This window comes from Marmota monax, unplaced genomic scaffold, assembly GCF_021218885.2.
Source record: "Marmota monax isolate L192 unplaced genomic scaffold, Marmota_monax_Labrador192_F-V1.1 WCK01_AAM20220418_F8-fsc00010, whole genome shotgun sequence".
NCBI lineage: Eukaryota > Metazoa > Chordata > Mammalia > Rodentia > Sciuridae > Marmota > Marmota monax.
The window spans coordinates 16,589,641-16,610,837 of record NW_026692321.1 but is presented as its reverse complement, the minus strand read 5'-3'; the positions used below and the strand labels follow the sequence as shown (position 1 = coordinate 16,610,837).

Below are 21,197 nucleotides of genomic sequence, written 5' to 3'. Positions count from 1 at the left end.
TATTTATATGTAGTGCTGAGAATCGAACCCAATGCCTCACATGTGCTAGGCAAGCGCTCTACCACTGAGCTGCAACCCCATCCCAAAATTTCTAATTTTGATGAACTTTAACTTTTTTATTTTGTTCTTTTTAGGTATACATGACAGTAGAGTACATTTTGACATATTATACATACATGGAGTATAATTTCCTGTTCTTGTGGTTGTACATGATGTGGAGTTACACTAGTTGTGTATTCATGTATGAACATACGAAAGTTATGTTCGATTCATTCTACTGTCTTTCCTATTTCCATCCCCCCTTCATTCCCCTTTGTCTAATCCAGAAGGTCTATTCTTCCCATTCCACCCCCTCCTTTTTTTGTTTTTTAAAAAAAGAGAGAGAGAGAGGCAGAGAGAGAGGGAGAGAGAGAGAGAACTTTAACATTTTATTTTTCAGTTATTGGCAGACACAACATCTTTGTTTGTACATGGTGCTGAGGATCGAACCCCGGCCGCGCGCCCGCCACTCGAGCATGCTACCGCTTGAGCCACATCCCCAGCCCCCACCCCCTCCTTATTGTGAGCCAACATTTGCATATAAGAGAGTACATTTGACCTTTGGTTTTTTGAGTTTGGCATATTTCATTTAGCATGATAGTTTCTAGTTCCATCCATTTACTGGTAAATGCCATAATTTCATTCTTCTTTATGGCTGAATAATATTCCGTGTGTGTGTATATACATATACATATATACATGTATACACACAAATACACACACACACACATTTTCTTCATCCATTCATTTGTTGAGGGGCACGTAGGTTGGTTCCATAGCTTAGCTGTTGTGAATTGTGAATTCAGCTGCTATAAACATTGATGTGGTATCACTGCAGTATGCTGATTTTTAAGTCCTTTGGGTATATATTGAAGAGTGACATAACACGGTCAAATGGTGGTTCCATTCCAAGTTTTTGAGGAATTTCTATACTGCTTTCCAGGGTGGTTGCACCAATTTGCAGTCCCAGTAGCAATGTATGAGTGAACCTTTCCCCCATATCCTTGCCAACATTTATTGTTGTTTGTATTCTTGATAATTGCCATTCGGTGTAGTTTTAATTTGTGTTTCTCTAATTACTAGAGATGTTGAACATTTTTTCATGTATTTGTATTTATTCTTCTGTGAAGGGCCTGTTCAGTTCCTTTGCCCATTAATTGATTGGGTTTTTTGTTTTTTTTGGTGGTAAGTTTTTTGAGTTCTTTGTATATCCTGGAGATTAATCTCTGAGGTGCAGGTGGCAATGATTTTCTCCTATTCTTCATTTCAACTTACTAAAAAGAGTGTTTTTTAAAAAAATTCATTTTATTATTATTTTTTAAATTGACAGATAAATTTTATGTATTTTTTGAATCCCAAAAAAACAAATGCCGAATGTTTTCTTTGATATAAGGAAGTTGATTCATAGTGGGATAGGGAGCGGGAGAATGGGAGGAACAGACTAACTCTAGATGAGGCAGAGGGGTGGGAGAGGAAGGGAGGGGGCATGTGATGGTGGAATGTGATGATCATTATTATCCAAAATACAGGTATGAAGACATGAATTGATGTGAATATACTATGTATACAACCAGAGATGAAAAATTGTGCTGTATGTGTGTAATAAGAATTGTAATGCATTCCACTATTATATATAAATACAAAAAGAAGCAAACTGTAGTAGTATGTTTTGATTTCTTGCTTAAAAAAAACAACAGTTTTTTTGAATTTTACAAATACTTGCATATATTTATGAGATGCAGTGTATTGTTTCTACATATGTAAATATATTGTAGTTTATTCAAATGAGGGTAATTATATTCATAACCTCAAGCATCCATAACTTCCTTGTGGTGAGAGCACCCAAATGTTCCTTTAGCTATTTTGAAATTCACAATACATTAATTATAATCTCTTTGTCATCCAACAAACAGGAGAACCTATTCCTGTTATCCAACGTAGTTTTGTCCCTTGTCTACCTACCTCACTCACAACTTTTCTGGTAGCCATATTTTCTGGTAGTCATAGTCCATGACTTCTTTTTTAAATTCTACATATAAGCAAGATCCCATGGTCCTTGTTTCTCTGTGCTTGGCTTATTTTACTCAGGATAGTATCTTCCAATTCATCCATATTGTTGAAAATGATGGAATTTTCTGACTAAAATACATTTAAAAACAACTTATAGCTAAGGAAAAATATTTATAAAAATAAGTTTATGATAAAAATGCAGTATACCAAAATAAGTGAGACATAATTAAATCATTATATATTGACAGTTTTATAGGTTTCAGTATTTACATAGTTCAATGCTAGAGTCCTTGTCTAGAGTGCCTCTTAAGAATGTGGTTTTGATCCCTGGCACCATGATTAAAAAACAAAACAAAACTTATAAACTTGTATTTTTATATAGAATTCAGGGCCTGGGGATATGTATAGGTCAATAGTATAGTGCTTACCTGTTATGTGTTTGTTTGAGAATGTTGCTTGGTACAATATTCTTGGCTGGCAGTTTTTCTCTTCAGCACATTGAATCCCACTCTCTTGGTCTGTAAAGTTTCTGCTGAGAATCTGTTGCTCAGTGTACCAGAAAGTCTATTATATGTTATTTGCTTCTTTTTTTTCTTGCTGCCTTCGGAGTCTTCCCTTTTCTTTGATCTTTGACAGTTTGATTATAATATATCTCAGGGTAGTTTTCTTTGCATTGAATCTGAAGAAAATATTTGACCCCCCCCCCATACCTGGATATTTATATCTTTCTCCATATTTGGAAAGTTTTCTGCTATTATTTTTTAAAATATGCTTTCTGCTCCTTTATCTTTTTCTTACTTATCTTATTCTCTCTTGAATGTCAATGACTTTGTACATTTGCTCTTTCAGTGCTGTCCCATGAGTCTTGTAAGCATTTTTTATTCTTTTCATTACTTTTCTTTTTTCTCCTCTTAGTGTATATTTTCAAATAACCTATCTTCAAATTCACAGATTTTTTTCTTCGTGATGAGTTCTGTTTTGATGCTATTCCTTTTTTTTTTGTTTTTGTTTTCTTTTTTTTGGTGGTACTGGGGATTGAACCCAGGGCCTTATGTGTGCAAGGCAAGCACTCTACCAACTGAGCTATATTCCCAGTCTGCAGTTTTTCATTTGTTCATTGCATTTTCCAGCTCTAGAATGTGTGACTTTTTTTTCAATGATTTGTAAAAACAACATTTTTTAGTTTTTGTTGGATCTTTATTTTATTTATTTGTATATGGTGTTGAGAATCGAACCCAGTGCCTCACGCATGCTAGGGAAGTACTCGTCCACTGAGCTACAACCCCAGCCCCAATGTGTGACTTTTAAAAAATTAATTTAATCTGTTCAATTTCTTTTTCTGGTCACTTACTGTTCTCTTAATTTTTATTTAAAAAAATTTTTTTTTGTTATAGTTGGACACAATACCTTTATTTCACTTATTCAATTTTATGTGGTGCTGAGGATCGAACCAGGATCTCGCAGTGCTAGGCGAGTGCTCTACCACTGAGCCAAAACCCCAGCCCTTGCTGTTCTCTTTATTGAATTATTATTATTTTTTAATTTTCTTGGTTTGATTAGTTCCCTTAAAACCACTCTTTTGATGTTTTGTCAGGCAGTTTACGCATCTCTTTTATCTTTAGAGTCAGGCTCTGGCACTTTATTTTGTCCATTTGCTGGTGTCATGTTTCTCTAATTTTTCTTGATCCTTGTGGTTGTACATTGATGTGTGTATATTGAAATAGGTACTTTTGGAAATCACAACAGACTGGCTATTCATGGCACCATCTTTTAACTGTAAACTTGTCCAAAGATTCTGGGTTGGCAATGTGGGGTGTTTCCTATTCCCATGGCTGCTGCAGTTGTTGCAGTGCCAGCAGGTATCTTAAGCTGCAGACTGTAGCTCAGTGTTGGCCTGGAATACCATGCATGTAGGCTGGGGCAGTGCACACAAAGCCCATGGCTGCTGAGGTTCTCACAGCAATGGACCATGTTGAAAGCCACAGCCACTGAGACCTTCTTTTCACTGTGGATTACTTAGAGAGTCAGGCTGCCATAATTCACTGACAGTGTCATGTGCTAGATCTTGAGTCTGTTTCACAGTGGTTATAAATTCCCATCTGGTTTTGAGGTAGGTGCATAGGCTAAGTTCATATGAACTAGCGTGAACTTCACTGTGGCATGCCTGGTATTGGGGACAAAAACAAAATCCTAGGTTCACTTTGCTGTCCTTCCTCCAAGTGGATGGCATCTCTCTTCATGCTGTGCTGCCCGGGGTTGAGGGAGATGTGATATGGGTGATATAAAACCTTCCTTTGTACCTTTCTAGTATACATTTTCTTACTAACTAGGTACTGTGATCTCTAACCTGGTTTCCTAATCTCTTATGAAGATGTGTTTATGTGTGAATAGTTCAAATTGATGTTTCTGTTGGAAATGGAAATAGCTCTATTTTGCTCCTTCCTTCACACACACACAAAAAAAATTTATTTGTTTCTTTGTAGTTGTAGTTGGACACAATAACTTTATTTATTTATATGTGGTGCTGACGCTCGAACCCAGGGCCTTGCACGTGCAAGGTGAGCACTCTACCCCTGAGCCATAACCCCAGCCCCCCTAAAATTTTTTAATGGATTAAGTTTTTGGTGTTGTATCTTAGAAATCTTTGTATAATCCAGTGACAATTACTGATTTATTTGGTGCTGGGGATTGAACCCAAGGGTCCTCTACCACTGAGCCACATACCCAGCCCTTTTTATTTTTTTATTTTGAGACAGGATCTCACTAAATTGCTTAGAGCCTTGCTGAGTTGCTGAGATTGACCTTGAACTTGTAATCCTCCTGCCCCAGATGTGTGGTCACTGCACTTGGCAATCACAATTATTTAAAGTCTATTTAGAATGTTTATTTGCAATTTCATGGTATTAACACAAAGCATTTATTTTTGTATGCCTCCAGACAGATTTTGAAGTTGAAAACTCATAACTAGGTCCTCTTCAGAATGTTAATAGAAGTAATTTATGTTCTTTGAATACATTAACTTATTACATTTATTATTAGTTATTTCTATCTTATCCTGTGTTTTTCTTTTAGTGCCAGCTCATCAGAAGAAGAGGGAAAACACACTGTTTGATATTCACAGATCTCCAGCAAGAAGAAGCCATATCAGGTAACTTTTGTTTTTGAAAATGGGAAATATTTGTACCTTTCAGTGAGAGAATGAGACGCTAATGCCCACTTTAACTTATTTTTTTTAAATGTTTTTTAGTTGTTAACAGACCTTTTTATTTTTATTTATTTATATGTAGTGCTGAGTATTGAACCCAGTGCCTTACACATGCCAGGCAAGTGCTCTACCCCTAGACTAAAACCCCAGCCCTAACTTATCTTTTTTAAAAAGAAATTTTTTAGTTGTAGGTGGACATGATACCTTTCTTTTACTTATTTATTTTTATGTGGTGCTGAGGATCGAACCCAGTGCCTCGCATGTGTTAGGCAGGTGCTCTACCACTGAGCTATAGCCCCAGTCCCTTAACTTAAGTTTCTGGTTGTTTTTCTTATTTGAGTTATCCTCTGGAGTCATTTCTTAAAATCTGTACAACTTTGCCTCCACCAACCTCCTTATGTGCCGTTATTGACACATTACTATATTTCTCTACATAATAGGCCCAACATATGCACATGTGCGCACACACACACACAGGCACACAGGCACACAGATACTTTGGAGAATTTCCTGATGGAGAAAAAGAAGTAGAAGAGGGGGCTGGGCTGGGTCTCAGTGGGAGCGCACTTGCCTGGCATGTGTGAGGCACTGGGTTCGATTCTCAGTACCACGTATAAATAAATAAAGGTCTATCAACAACTAAAAATAAAAAAAAAAAAAGAAGAAGAAAAAGAAGTAGAAGAGAGGATAAATATCAAAATTGCCAAAAATGAGTAGATTATTGTTGGTAGCAGGTTTTGTGAAGAGTTAGGAAACATTAAAAACTGACGCAAAATGCACTGAGAAGATTTGTGGTAGAGATCTTCCTTAAGGATCTTAAGGAAGTTTGGAGAATCTGGGTTACTGTTGACAATAGTGGGCACTGGAGTGGTGTTCAGTGATTCAGCTTTTCTGATTGGAGTTCTTTTCAATACATGAATTGGTACAGGGTTGGAATTTACACTTATAATGGAAGAAAAAGGGGCCAGATTCAGTCAGGTTGGAAGAATAACAATGAAATAATAGGTCTTAAGTTGAGGCTGGACAGTACAAAAACTTATCCAAGAAAAAAAATGATAGATTGTGAGTAAATGGGTGCCTAGGGACAGCAGGCCTTGAGAAAGTTGAAAGAGTTGGTATGTTAGAAACTCATGTTCAAAGAATAGGTCATTACATTTTAATTTTAAGAGCATTTCTTACTATTACAAGATCTAAGGTAAGAGGATGTTTTTAGTGAAACAGAACTACGGGGGCTACAGGACTGTCGGAGTGGTAAGTGGATTGTAAATAAAATGGGGAAAACATGGAAGGGATATTTGTAGGCATGAATAAGAATCACTGGAAATTATAAGTGGTGGGGGAAAGGGAATTTAGGGTGACTGAGGTTTTTTACAGAGTAGTAGTTGGTATAAAATTATATAGAATTATATAGTTTGAAAAAAAGTGGTAGAAAAATTAATTAAGATGACAAACTCAGTTTGCACATGTTGAAGGGGCACAGTGTGGTAATGATTTAATTATGGTATTTTCTATGTGGTATATATACACAGTGGAATATTACTCAGCCATAAAGAAGAATAAAATTATGACATTTGTTGGTAAATGGGTGGAACGGGAGGCTATCATACTAAGTGAAGTAAGCAAATCCCCAAAACCAAATGCCAGATGTTCTCTCTGAAAGCTGGATGCTGACACACAATAATCTAGGGGTTGGGGAAGGAAGAATAGAAGTTCATGGGATTAGACAAAGGGGAATGAAAGGAAGGGAGGGGGAAATAGGAAAGACAGAATGAATTGGACATAACTTTCCTATGTTATATATGAATACATGACCAGTATAAATCTAACTCTACATCCTGTACAACTACAAGAGTGGGAAATTATACTCCATGTATGTATGTCACAATACACTCTACTGTCATTTATATCTAAAAAGAATGAATAAAAAATAATTATAGTATTTTCTAGGTATTTTAGGGATGTCATGGCTTATATAATAATTTAACATTCAGTAAGTATTATTTCTCCTTAACGAGGTGATGTTAGCCTGATAAATTATCTAATTAGTCCATAGCACTTATTATAAAGTATTTCTTTTTAAATTAAAAATGTTTTATATATTTTATAAGAAATTTAGAAAGGATAGAAGTATCTTTTTTTGGGGGGGGAGGTGCCAAGGGTGCTCAACCACTGAACCACATCCCCAGCCCTCTTTCTTTCTTCCTTTCTTTCCTTTCTTTCTTCCCTCCCTCCCTTCGTGTGTCCGTCCCTCCCTCCCTCCCTCCCTCCCTCCCTCCCTTCCTTCCTTCCTTCCTTCCTTCCTTCCTTCCTTCCTTCCTTCCTTCCTCTTTCTTCTTCTTCTTCTTTTTTTTTTTTTTTTTTGTTGTGCTGGGCATTGAAACCAGGGCCTTGTGAGCTGTATCCCTAGCCCTTTATTTTCTTATTTTGAGACAGGATCTCACTAAGTTACTTAGGGCCTCGCTAAGTTGCTGAGGATGGCTTTGAACTCAAGATTCTTCTGCTTCAGCCTCCTGAGTTGCTGGGATAAAGGGTGTGCCACTGGGCCTGGGAGGATAGAAGTATTTTAAGTGGGAGGTGAAATCCTTTATCATTCTGGAATTAAATGTGTAATTTTCTTTAGTTTTTTGAATGTCTGAACTGTTTATAATTATTTGGGAAAGGCAGAGTGAAAAAAGAAAAATAGAAGCTTTCTCTTTAGATTCTAATGTTATTTATAACAATGACAGATATTGTCTAAATTTAAATACAAATTAAAATTTGTTATTTGACTACCTTATTTACTTCCTTATTTGGAAAATTGTAGGCTTCCTATTTGGTTTGCTTTATTCTTTTTCTCTGTAGCATTTACCACCTTTATACCTTGTTAAATGTTAACTGTAGGAGGGCAAAGATCTTTGCTGGGAGAACGAATGAATTTTCTCCTGAACTAATTGTTGATGATATGTGCTTCCAATGTATTCTTTTTTTTTTTTAATATTTAGTTTTTAGTTGTAGTTGGACACAATACCTTTATTTTATTCATTTATTTTTATGAGGTGCTGAGGATCGAACCCAGAGTCTCGCATGTGCGAGGAGAGCGCTCTACCGCTGAGCCACAACCCCAGCCCTTCCAGTATATTCTTAAAAACTGTTTGTTATACTATAATGTTTTAAAACATCTTGCTCTCTTTGGACAGGAGAAAGAAGCATGCCATCCATAGTAGTGACACAACTTCTTCTGATGAAGAGCGCTTTGAAAGAAGGAAATCAAAGAGCATGGCGAGAGCAAGAAATAGGTCAGTAAATATTTTAGTATTTTTTCCATGGTAGAAAAAAGGAATATATTTAAAACAAAACAAAATAACACAGAAAAAGTTTTTTATGTATACTGAAATTTTGATAACATTGATATTCAACAATAATTTTAGACTTGAGTAATGTGTAGACTTAGTTCCTACTTTATATTTCTTAAAATGGAAATCTAACCTTGGGAAATGTTCCCTAAATTAATTAGTCTGTAAGTACTTGTGATCAAGTAATTTGGGAGGGGAGAGGAAGGAGAGCTAAGGAGAAGAGGCCAGCCTTTGTGGAAGCATCTCTCTATCCCTCTGCACTTTCCTTCTCATTCATATCCATTTAATTTAGCTTTTTTTCACACTCTAATGAGAATAGTGCTCAGAGAAAGATGAATTCTGATAGAACTATCTGAGGAGGCTTTGGATTTTCTTGATAAAGTTTTTTTTTTTTTTTTCCCTTCCTTTCTTCCTTCCTTTTTTCATTGTTATTGGTTGTCTCTAGTGATCTTTTCCTAACTCCGGTAATTGACTGATTATTACATGGCTCACTAAAACTTCAGTGAATTTTTGCCTAGGAAATAATTAAAGCACCAAATCATTTAAAAAAAAATTGTGTTAATTTTTGAGCTTAAATGTATTATAATAATAAAGAAAAATTATATTTAGAAAATGGACATTTAGCAAATCGTTTGTATAATTTGGCCTTATATGTATATTTTAGAAATATCAAGTTTTTAGTTAGCAGATTTTAGAATCAGATTTGGATTGGTGTAGATTGTATGCTAAAAAAACTCCTGTGTTTAAGAGATTCTTCTGTCTTGCCTTTTGATTAACTAGGACAGCAGGTGCATGCCACTGTGTCTGGCTTAAGTTTAAATTAAATAATTCAAAGTCTGTTTAATCTGAATTCTTCTTGTTTTTTTGTTTTGGTACCGGGGATTGAACTCACGGGCGCTTAACAACTGAGCCACATCTTCGGACCTTTTTAGGTTTTATTTTGAGACAGGGTCTCACAAATTTGCTTAGGGCTCTCTAAGTTGCTGATGTTTAGCTTTGAAATCATGATCCTCCTGCCTCAGCCTCCTGAGCCGCTGGGATTATAGGCATGTGCTGCTGTGGCTGCTTAATCTAAGTTATTCTGATAATTTTGGGGATATATTTTTAAGGTTAATTAGGATTCAGAAATGTCTACTTTCATCATAGAAAGTGCTTTTTTAAGGCTCTTTATGTCATTTTTTGGGGGTGCGGGTACCAGGGATTAAACTCAGGGGCACTCAACCACTGAGCCACATCCCCAGCCCTATTTTGTATTTTATTTAGAAACAGGATCTCACTGAATTGCTTAGGATCTCACTAAATTGGGGAGGCTGGCTTTGAACTCAAGATTTTCCTGTCAGCCTCCCGAGCTGCTGGGATTACAGGGGTGCGCCACTGTGTCTTCCTTTATGTCATATTTTGATTTTACCTGTAGTAGTCCTTTTTTTTTTTATATCAGTATATTAGTATAATGAAATTTCTGAGACTGGGTTATTTGTAAAGAGTAAGGATTTATGTATTCACAGTGTTGGAAGTTAAAAAAGTTAAAAGTGCAAACATCATGGTGCATGCCCTGATGATGGTTGCATTACATCATAGCACATGTTGTCATGGTGGAAGCATATGAGACAGGAAGTCAGAATCTGAGACTGGGTAGCAATTAAGGTCTCACATGAACTATGTAAGGATATGTCTTCTGAAGGTATGTCTCTGGTGACCAAAGGACAACCTTTTGTTACCCTATCTCAAAGATCCCACTACCCATAGTACCACACTAAGGAACAAACTCCCAACACGGACCCTGGGGGATAAACCACACTTAAACCATAGCATTGCTCAAAGTTAAAAGAGAAATTAGATTACATTTACTTGGGATAATACAATCAAAATAATGTAGTATAGGATTTTATGTGGCTAAATATTTATTTATTTATTTTATTTATTTTATTTTTTTAAAGAGAGAGTGAGAGACAGAGAGAGAGAGATAGTGAGAGAGAATTTTTTTTTTAATATTTATTTTTTAGTTTTTGGCAGGCACAACATCTTTGTTTGTATGTGGTGCTGAGGATCGAACCCGGGCCGCACGCATGCCAGGCGAGCGCGCTACCGCTTGAGCCACATCCCCAGCCCCTAAATATTTATTTTTAAATATTTATTTTTTAGTTATAGTGTGGAGACAATATCTTTATTTTATTTTTATGTGGTGCTGAGGCTCAAACCCAGTGCCTCACTTCATGATAGCGAGTGCTCCATCTCTGAGCCACAACCCCAGCCCTAAATATTTCTTTTAAGGTAGTTTTATTAAAGATAAAATTTAGTTATAAAGTTATGATCAGGAATTGATTTTTTTGAACAAAAGGGAAAGTAATTTCTTATATCATATAAACTGATGGGTATATCCTCAAAATTGGAGAATGAATCTTAAGTATTATAATATTGACCTTATTTTGGTTTTAAATTGTATAGGACATATAAATTTACTTTTATAGCTGATTAATATGAAATGTTAATTATATTAAGAGTTTTTTTCCATATTGAGATAGTTTGAGCACTTTGGACAAATAGAGTATCTTATTTACCTATGAATAACTATTTTTGGACAGTTGAAAACAGGAAAAGTAGTTTAAAATATGCAATTATGACAAGCGCAGTGGAGCACACCTATAATCCTTGTGGCTTGGGAGATTGAGGTGGGAGGATAGAGTTTTCAAAGCCAGCCTCTGCATAAGTGAGGTACTAAGCAACTCAGTGAGACCCTGTCTCTAAACAAAATACAAAATAGGGCTAGGGATGTGGCTCAGTGGTTGAGTACCCACCCGAAAACTCAATCACTTGTTATTTTTAGGTTATGCAAAAAGAGGGAAAGATGAAAGTGCTTCAAAAATATCAGCTCAACTTATTTTGGCATTAAAAATGTGAAACCTTTAATGCTGTTAACTTTGATTTTTATAAATTCAGGTGTTTGCCTATGAACTTCAGAGCAGAAGACTTAGCTAGTGGTATTCTCCGAGAACGAGTGAAAGTGGGTGCAAGCTTGGCTGATGTTGACCCAATGAACATTGATAAATCAGTAAGTCCTGTAAATGTAAAAAAAGTTTTTCCTTATTTCTAAAGCAACATATGATATAAATAGAAACTTTTTAATATATGGCCACTATTAATGTTTTCATATGTTGTTAAACCTAAGAACCCTAGTTCTTAGGTTTCTGTTATTTAATCTCTACTTTAATTTTTCTATTTTTACTTAAGGTTTTTCCTCTCATAATAATATATTCATTGTGAAACAGTTTTAAGTACCATTACAGAATAAAGAAGCAGGGATGGAGATCTACCATAATCCAATAGTCAGAGGCAATCACTATTTACATTTTGATAAAATTTCCTTTAAGCATTTTTTTCTCTACACATTTTTCTTTAAAAAGTATTTCAGCTACTTAAACTATCATGGGTTAGAGGAACAATCTTTGTTGCTTCTTATGATTGATTGGTGTTACTCTGTTTAATTATTGTCTCATATCTCATACGTAGAAAACTTTCTAACTGGAGAAATTGTTAGAGAATATGATTTGTCAGACAGTTTTAGAGAACCATTGTAATAACCAAGATTTTTCTCTTCCTACCTGTAAGCCAGTTTGCCCTGTAAGCCAGTAAGCCATACCTGCCGAGAAGCATGAGATATATGATATTTTGAAAGGGGTTTCTATTAGAATATAAATATAACATCTGTTGTAGATTCTCAGTGTTTAGGATGGGCACTAATCTTGCTCCCGAGTTAGTAGATTAAAGAGTGGAATTTGCCTGATGTAAAATGTAAACTTGAATTTCATTATTGATTTTATTTTTGTGCACTTATTTGTATGTACTGATGTTCGAAATCTGCTGAAGGCATGCATTTCTGAATCATAAAACTATTTTATAAATTTCAAAAATTCTCTGAGATTATTTTGTTAAAATTTTCCTTTTTCTTTCCCTAAGGTACGATTTGATAGCATAGGTGGATTGAGTCAGCATATTCATGCACTAAAGGAGATGGTAGTATTCCCACTTTTATATCCAGAAATTTTTGAAAAATTTAAAATTCAGCCTCCCAGGTATGTTAGATATTTTTTACTGTTACTACTGTTAATTTATCAAATTTTAAGCAATTAGTAAATGATTATTAATGTAAATATTTCTTGTGTATTTACTTGACATATTCTAGCAGTGACAATTAGGAATGAAATTTTATTATTTTGGGGCTCAAAAGCTATGGAAGTAAGTGTGCTCTTGGAATTTCCATTTTAGGATTTAGGAGTCAGGCACAAGATAAGATTTTTTATGTGGTCCCTGAATATACAACTGGGGTGCCCAAATGGATTTTTCTGAATTTGGCTTCCTATGAGCATCGAATTTGATGCTATGTGTTGTTAGTCTTGGAAGTATAATTTCATTAAAGTGTTTCTTTGACTTGATGATGGGTAAGCTTGATAATTTATTTTTTATGATCAGATTGTGTCTGATCATGAGATGGTTAGCTAAAGTAATTCTAATAGCTAAACTATTAGAAAAGGCAATGAGAAATTATGTTAAATGAGCTTGGGTAGAATAAAATAATTTTGAAGATATACATTTAGATTGCTAGATTTAAACTGATAAATGTTTTCATAGAGGAAGTACTTTTTATTTAGATTTCATTCTAACTTATTTTCTATGTTTTTAAGGATATGTATTAATAGTCACCTTCTATTTAAATGGATTAAAAATTGGCCTTTAATTTTATAATGACTTTTAAAAACCAAAATAGCAATTATTTGTCTTTTATGTGACTTAACTTAAATTTAAAAAATTATATTACTTTTTTAAAAAGCTATTAAAGTGTATCCTTGGGAGAAACTTAAACAAAACAGTGTTGTGAGCAGAAAATATGCTATGAAATTTCCCACCACTGAGATAATGGTATCCCGATTCCTTAGAGATGAACACTTTGGTATATTTTTTATAGATTTCTTTTATGCATATGTTGTTTATATTTTACCTATATTATACAGCATAAACATTAAAAATATAAATGATATTATTCATTGATACTCATGTGTAACTTTTTGATTTTCACTCTACAACATATTCCAGAGAACTTCCCATATCAATTCTGTTTTTTTTTCAGTTTTTAAAATTTTTTTATCTTAACATTTTTTTATTTTGTTATATATGACATCAGAATGCATTACAATTCATATTACACATATAGCGTACAATTTTTCTTTTTTTTTTATATTTATTTTTTAGTTTTAGGTGGTCACAATATCTTTATTTTATTTTTATGTGGTGCTGAGGATCAAACCCAGTGCCTCATGCATACTAGGCGAGTACTCTACCACTGAGCCACAACCCCAGCCCCTAGAGGACAATCATTCATTTCTGGTTGTATACAAAGTATATTCATACCATTCATGTCTTCATACATGTACTTAGGTTAATGATATCCACCATCTTTTTTGACCCTCCCTTTCCCTCCCACCTCTGTGCTATTCTTTTTGACCCCTTACTAATTTTTTAATTTTATAGATGGAATAGCAAATTTAACTTTCCCTTATTTATTAAATAGCATTTTGTTTTCAAATTTTTACTATTAGAAAACCATGCTTTGTTGAACACTATTAAAGCTATCTTCATTCTCCTACTTTTTTTTCTTTAAAGAGACATGGTCTCCTTGTGTTGCCCAGACTGGCATCAAACTCCTGGGCTCAAGAGATCCTCCTGCTCCAACTTCCCCAATACCAGAGTCTAAGGTCTTTGGTACAACTTTCCAAATACAGGGACTATATTTCTGTATAATGTATTCTAAGATGTGAAGTTCCTGGATCATGGGGAAATACATTTAAAATTTTGCATTATCTTGCCAAGTTACCCTGTGTTTCAACCTTTTGTTACCTACCAAAGTTTGGTACTTTAAAGACTCAACAAAGTGAAACTTGTTTGTATACTGGAAAAAATTTTGTCAATGCTTAATAATTATAATATACATTAATATAAAATTACATGAGGGAAGAAATGTCCTTTTAAATTGGTTGTCAGTAGTGATAAGATTAATTTACTTTTTTTTTTAAAAAAATTCTTTATTTCTCTAGGGGCTGTCTGTTTTATGGCCCTCCTGGCACAGGTAAAACCTTGGTTGCCAGAGCATTAGCTAATGAATGCAGTCAAGGAGACAAAAAAGTGGCTTTTTTTATGCGAAAAGGAGCGGATTGTTTGAGCAAGTGGGTTGGTGAGTCTGAAAGGCAACTTAGGCTTCTTTTTGATCAGGTAAGAGAAATCATAAATGGAAAATTTTTTTTTAGACCATTAGTATAATTTGCCTGCAATTACAGTTTCTGAGGAGGCATATTTTCTGATCATTATCTGTAGTTTAGGGTCAATAATCTGAAATTGTATGCCTTAGAAGTACATTATTTCCTCATTATCTATGGGGGATTGGGTCCAGGACCCTCCAAGGATATAAAAATTTGCAGATATTCAACTTCCACATATAAATTAATGTAGTATTTGCATATAGCCTTTGTGCATCCTTCTATAGGCCTTATTTTGGTGGGGGGTACTCATTATGGGGATTGAACCCTTTACCTCCAAGCTACATCTCCAGTCCTTTTTACGTTTTAATTTGAGAGGGTCTAATAAGTTGCTGAGGATGGCCTCAAACTTGCATTCCTCCTGCCTCAGTCTTGCTAATCACAGAATTATAGACATGGGCCATAGTGCCTAGCTATACTCCTACATATCTGAAATCATCATTAGGTTATTTATAGTACCTAATACAATGTAAATGATGTATAAATCGTAGTTATATTGTATTGTTTAGGGAATAATGACAGTAAAAGAATGTATATGTTAAGTACAGGTGCAGTTTTTTTCTTCAACATTTTAAAACACACACACATAAGTTATTATATACATAATACACAAATAAAGTTATTGTGTGTGTGTGTGTGTATATATATATATATATATATATATATATATATTTTTTTTTTTTTTTTATGTGTTACAGAGGATCAAACCCAGTGCCTCACCTGTGCTAGGCAAGCACTCTACCACTGAGCTATACCCTAGCCCCTTCTTATACATTTTGATCTGTAGTTGAATCCATGGATATGGGAAGGCTCATTGTATTTCAAATCGATTTTACTAACACTTTTGAATATTTGTGATGATTCATAAAACATTTATTGAAGTGGCCAACAGGCATATAATACTGTATTAGGTGCTTTTGAGAACCCAGGATATAGTATAATCATTAGATTATAATCCAGTTGAGGAAATAGTACAGCATAAAATGTTGGGTATTTGGGAAAAAAGTTTCCCAAAGTAGTATGTTACTTATTTTCATGAGTTGTTAAGTTAGTTTTGTTACTATATAACAAAATACCTGAGAAAATGTACTTATAAAGAGAAAAGGTTTATTTTGACTTTTGGAGGTTTCAGTCCATGACGGATTGGCTCCTTTGGTTTGAGGCCTCTGGGAAGATAGCAAGCACATCATGGCAGGAGTATTTGTTAGAGCAAAGCTGCTTACCTTATCATCTAGGAAGCAAAAAGTTAGAGAGGAAGAGGCCAGGGTCCTATAGTCAATCCTCTTCAAGGACATGCCTCAGATTTTGAGTATCTGGCACTAGATTCTACCTCCTAAAGCTTCCACCACTTCCTAAATTAAGCAGCACCTTAGGGACCATGTCTTCAAGACATGGACCTTTGGGAAACATTTATCCAAACCCTACCCAATTTAAAATTTGTTGCCTAATGAATTCAGTAATAAATTAATTATTTTAAAAGGCAGAGTGAGGTGAATGAATGTTGTATAGGCTATCTCTACTTTTTTATACGAAACAATAACTTTAAAAATGTTATTTCCTAACATTCCTAACTGCAGCCCAATTACTTTGGGATACTGGGAGGATCACTTGAGTCCGGGAGTTCAAGACCAACCTGGTGAGACCAGGTTGAGACTCTGTCTCCAAAAAAATAAAAAAGTAATTATTTTTCTATACCTTATAGAAACTGGTCTTCATATAAATTTACTTATGATTAAGTTAATGAAGGAAGCTGATCATATTGATCAAAATCAATTTATAATGATTTTGTCTAAGCAGATAAATATGAAGTACAAAATGCTTTCAAGCATTTATTCAGCACCTATTATGAGTTGATGTGTATGAAAATCCTTTGTTATTTGTAAAGAAGTTCAAATGTGTAAGAATTATTATTAGTATCAAAAATTGCTATATTCTAGGTAGTAGATATAGAGGATAGGTAAGAGTCTTCAAGGTGTTCAGTGTCTAGTGAGAAGTCAAACGTATACAGACTGAATACTTCAAAAATTTAGTAAAAATTGAAAAATATAAATGTAAACATAGCCAGGTGTGGTGGATCAAACCTATTATCTCAGGTACAGGTAGGCTAAGGCAGGAGAATTACAAGTTTGAGGCTAGCCTGGGCAACTTACAGAGACCCTATCAAAAAATAAAATAAGGAAAGGGCTGGTGATATGCTCAGTGGTAGAGCATTTCCTAGTATATCCTGGGCTCAATTTCCACTATTGCACAAAAAAAACAACAACAAAAAGAAAAGAATTGACTTAGGAGTACAGGCATATTATCCAATGAATTCATTTAAAAATTTTTGAGCTTTTTCATCAATTTATGCTGGTGATTTGAGTATAACTTATTTTCATTCAAGACTATGGCCCTAAATCTTGTAGCTTTTTATATCTAAATTACTTTATTTATATTTTATAGTTTTCTAGGTAAGTAGGGCTAGATGAAATGTTTGCTTTTTTTAAAAAATATTGCTGATAGTTATGATTTTTTAATGATAGGAAAATATGTGGAAGCTAATTAAGATATATTGTTATATTAATAAAAGATGTTAGGGCTGAGGTGGGGGGTGCAGCTCAGTGGTAGAGCTCCTGCTTAGCATAGATGACAACCGGGGTTCCATCTCCAGTTGTATTAAAAAAAAAAAATCAGTTAAAATTCATGTTACATGGTAAAAGGAATGTGTTTAGTGTACTGTTTTTTTTATGTTATAAGAACACATTTTCATTTGTACATTTAAATAGGTATGGAAGAATAAGCAAACTGAAAACAGTAGTTGCTTATTCTTAGGACCTTACTTTGTGGTTGGGTGGTAAAGAGGTTTCCTTTATACCACATACTCTTTTGTAGAATATGCTGCATTTTGTACCATTTACTTATAGTACTTTTAAGAAAATACAACAATTAAATTTAAATATGAGAATAATATAATAAACAACATATATGTGTTTTTTTTTTACTAGGCATACTTGATGAGACCTTCTATAATATTTTTTGATGAAATAGATGGATTAGCTCCAGTTCGCTCTAGTAGACAAGATCAGATTCACAGGTATTTTCTTCCTAATATGACTATCTTGACTTCTTTTTATTCATTGATGTAGTATTTAAAATAGCCTTATTCGCATTTGGCTGAGTACTATGAAGCTTACAAAGAATTTTAAAGTGTATTCTGTTTTTTTGAGGAATACTTCTTTTACGTAGCACAGGTGTCAGCAAACCATACTCTATGGGTCACATTCAACTGTCTGCCTGTTTTTGTAAATGATGTTGTATTCGAACACAGTCATATTCCTTCCTATTCATTGTCTATGGTTGCTCTGTGGTGTAAGAGCAAAGTTATGGGTAGTTGTGACAGAGAGACCGCATGACTTGAGAAACTTAAAAATTTTACTGTCTGATCCTTTTTAGAAAAAGTTGCCTAATTCTGAATTTGCATATGTTTTGAAATTTATCCATGCTATGTACACTAATGTTTTGTCCCTTTTAATTTCTCAGTAGTATTCTTTGGTGTATATATGTACGTATACTTCAATTTATGTATCTGCCACCTGATGGAGATTTGGATCGTTTTTATTTTTGATAATGATAGCATGAATATTCCTATATATGTTTTAGTGTGAACTCATCTTTTCCTTTCTGTTGGGTAAATACCCAAGAGGAATGAATGTGTCCTATGGTAAATATGTTTAATTTATAAGGTAACAGTATACCGTTTTTAAAAAATGGTTGTACTATTTTATGTTCCCATAATGTGTAAGAATTTCAGTAGCTTCTCATGCTTGGCAGCAGTTTTTATTATTACTCTCTAACTTTAGCCATTCTAGTGGGTGCATCTAGGAGTGGATCCAGTTACATTTATCTGATGACTAATAATGAGCATTTTTGTTTGTGCTTATTGCTCCTATTGCAAGAGTGTATTCTAAAAACAAGAGAAAAAAGTGCCAAGTCTCATTTAAGGGGACCTTTATCAGACCAGTCTGATAAAGGGTTTCTCAACAGAAACATTATAAGTCAGGAGGGAGGGAATGGGGTAATATATTGTACATCCTGGGGGGGGGGGAGAGAATAAAAAAAAAGAATCCTAACCAAGAATACTTTATATAGTAAAGTTATTCTTTAGAAATCAAGGAGAAATAAAGACCTTCTAAGACTGAAAAAAGTGAATTTACCACCATCAGACCAGTTTTCCAAAGAATGTTTAAGGGAGCTGAATATCCAGAAGTGAAAGAAAGGTAACTGCCATCATGAAAACACACAGAAATATAAAACACACTAGTAGAGCATGAACAATCAATCTTTATCAACACAGTAAACTACTAAACCACAAAGATGAATAGCAAGAGAAGAACAAAGGATATCCGAAATATAAGAACATTTAACAAAATTACAGGAGTCTTTTACCTAACAATAATAACCTAACATGCAAACAGACTAGATGCCCCAATTAAAATTTATGGACTGGTGGAATAATATAAATAAAGAAGACCCAAGATACTTTGCCTAGAAGAAACTCATTTCATCAGTGGAGAGAGACAGAGACTGAGAGAGAAAGGATGGAAAAAATAATCCATTTGAATAGAAATTAAATGGAAGCAGGCAGGAGTAGTTATACTTATATCAAGACAAAATAAACTTTTAAGACAAAATAAAAAAGAAATAGGCACTATATAATGATCAAGGGATCTATTCAACAAGGAGATATGATTACGAGTGTATGTGCACCTAGCACTGGAGCACCCAGTTTTATAAAACAAACAATGTTAAATCAAGAGGGAGGGACAGGCTCCAGTGCAATAACAACGAATAATTTCATCACCCCACTTTCATCACTAGACAGATCTCCCAGACAAAAAAAGCAAAAAACATCAGTTAACTCTGTTGTAGACAAAATGGGCCTGACATGTACAGCACTTTTCATCCAACAGCTGCAGAATACACATTCTTTTCATCAGCCCGTGGAACATTCCCTAGAATAGACCATATGTTAAGCCACAATGGAATTTTAAAGAACTTTAAAAAAATTGAAATCATATTATTTATCTCTTTTGATCACAATGGAATAAAATTAGAAATTAACAAAAGAAATTACACAATACATGGAGACCGAATAATATAATTTTGAATAAACAATGCCTCACTGAGATAAAAAAGGAAATTAAAAAACTTCCCAGGGTCTGGATGTGGAGCTTAGTGGTATAGTGTTTGCCTAGCATGTGGAAGGCCCCAGCACTGCAAGAAAAAGAAAAAATAACTTTTCTCAAATATGTTATAAATGGACACACAGCATACTAAAACCAATTGGCTACACCAAAAGCAGTACCAACAAGGATGTTTATAGCAGTAAATGCCTCCATAGAAAAAATAGATAGATTTCAGATGAACAACCTCATGGTGCTTCTGTAGGAACTAGAGAAGCAACAACAAACCAAACCCTTAATTAGTAGAAGAAAAGGTAAAAAAGATCAAAGTAAAAATACATGCAAAATGTTAAAAAATATATAAAAGATCAATGAAAGGAGAGATGGTTTGTTTATTTTATTGGTAAGAGATAGTTTTTGAAAAGATAAAACCAACAAACCTTTAGCTAGACTAACCAAGAAAGAGACTCAACTAAATACAATTAGAGATGAGAACAGAGACATTACCATCACTACCACAGAAATACAAAGCATTGCCAGTCACAATGGCATGTGCCTGTAATTCCAACTTTTCAGGAAGTTGAAGCAGGAGGATTATATGTTCAAGGCCAACCTTGGCAATTTAGGGAGACCCTGTCTCAAAAAATAAAAAGGATTGGGGATGTAGCACAGTGGGAGAGTTCCCTGAGATCAATCTCATATACTGCAAGGGAGAAAAAAAAAAAATTACAACAAAGAGAAACGCAGGACTGATGGCTTCACTGCTGAATGTTACCAAACTTATAAAGAACTAATGCCAATTTTTCTCAAACTGTTCAAAAAAATTGAAAGTGAGGGAACCCTTTCAAAATCATTCTGTAAGGCCAGCATTAGTTAGAAACCAAAACCAAAGATACAACAACAACAAAAAAAACCTGCAGATCAGTGTCCTTATTGATTATATGCAAAAAAATTCAACAGAATACTAGCAAATCAAATCCAATAGCATATCAAAAATATTATTCACTATGACTAAGTGTGATTCATCCCAGGAATTCCAGGATGATTCAATATATGCAAATCTGTAAACAGAGTTTATCATATCAACAGAATTAAGGACAAAAATCATGACCATCTCAATAGACGCAGAAAGAACACTTCATAA

The 21,197-nt window shown here is 34.3% G+C and overlaps 1 protein-coding gene across 5 annotated transcripts in view; it reads left to right on the top strand.

Annotated features, from left to right (window-relative positions):
• Positions 1-21,197, top strand: part of Atad2b (ATPase family AAA domain containing 2B) — a 141,206-nt gene that overhangs the window by 38,224 nt on the left and 81,785 nt on the right. For all 5 annotated transcript variants that reach the window (XM_046441338.2, XM_046441339.2, XM_046441337.2 and 2 more), the window contains 6 exons: positions 5,122-5,197; positions 8,431-8,529; positions 11,524-11,635; positions 12,541-12,656; positions 14,673-14,847; positions 17,876-17,964. In XM_046441338.2, coding sequence (XP_046297294.1) covers positions 5,122-5,197; positions 8,431-8,529; positions 11,524-11,635; positions 12,541-12,656; positions 14,673-14,847; positions 17,876-17,964 — 667 coding nt within the window. The remainder of the gene's footprint in view (positions 1-5,121; positions 5,198-8,430; positions 8,530-11,523; positions 11,636-12,540; positions 12,657-14,672; positions 14,848-17,875; positions 17,965-21,197) is intronic.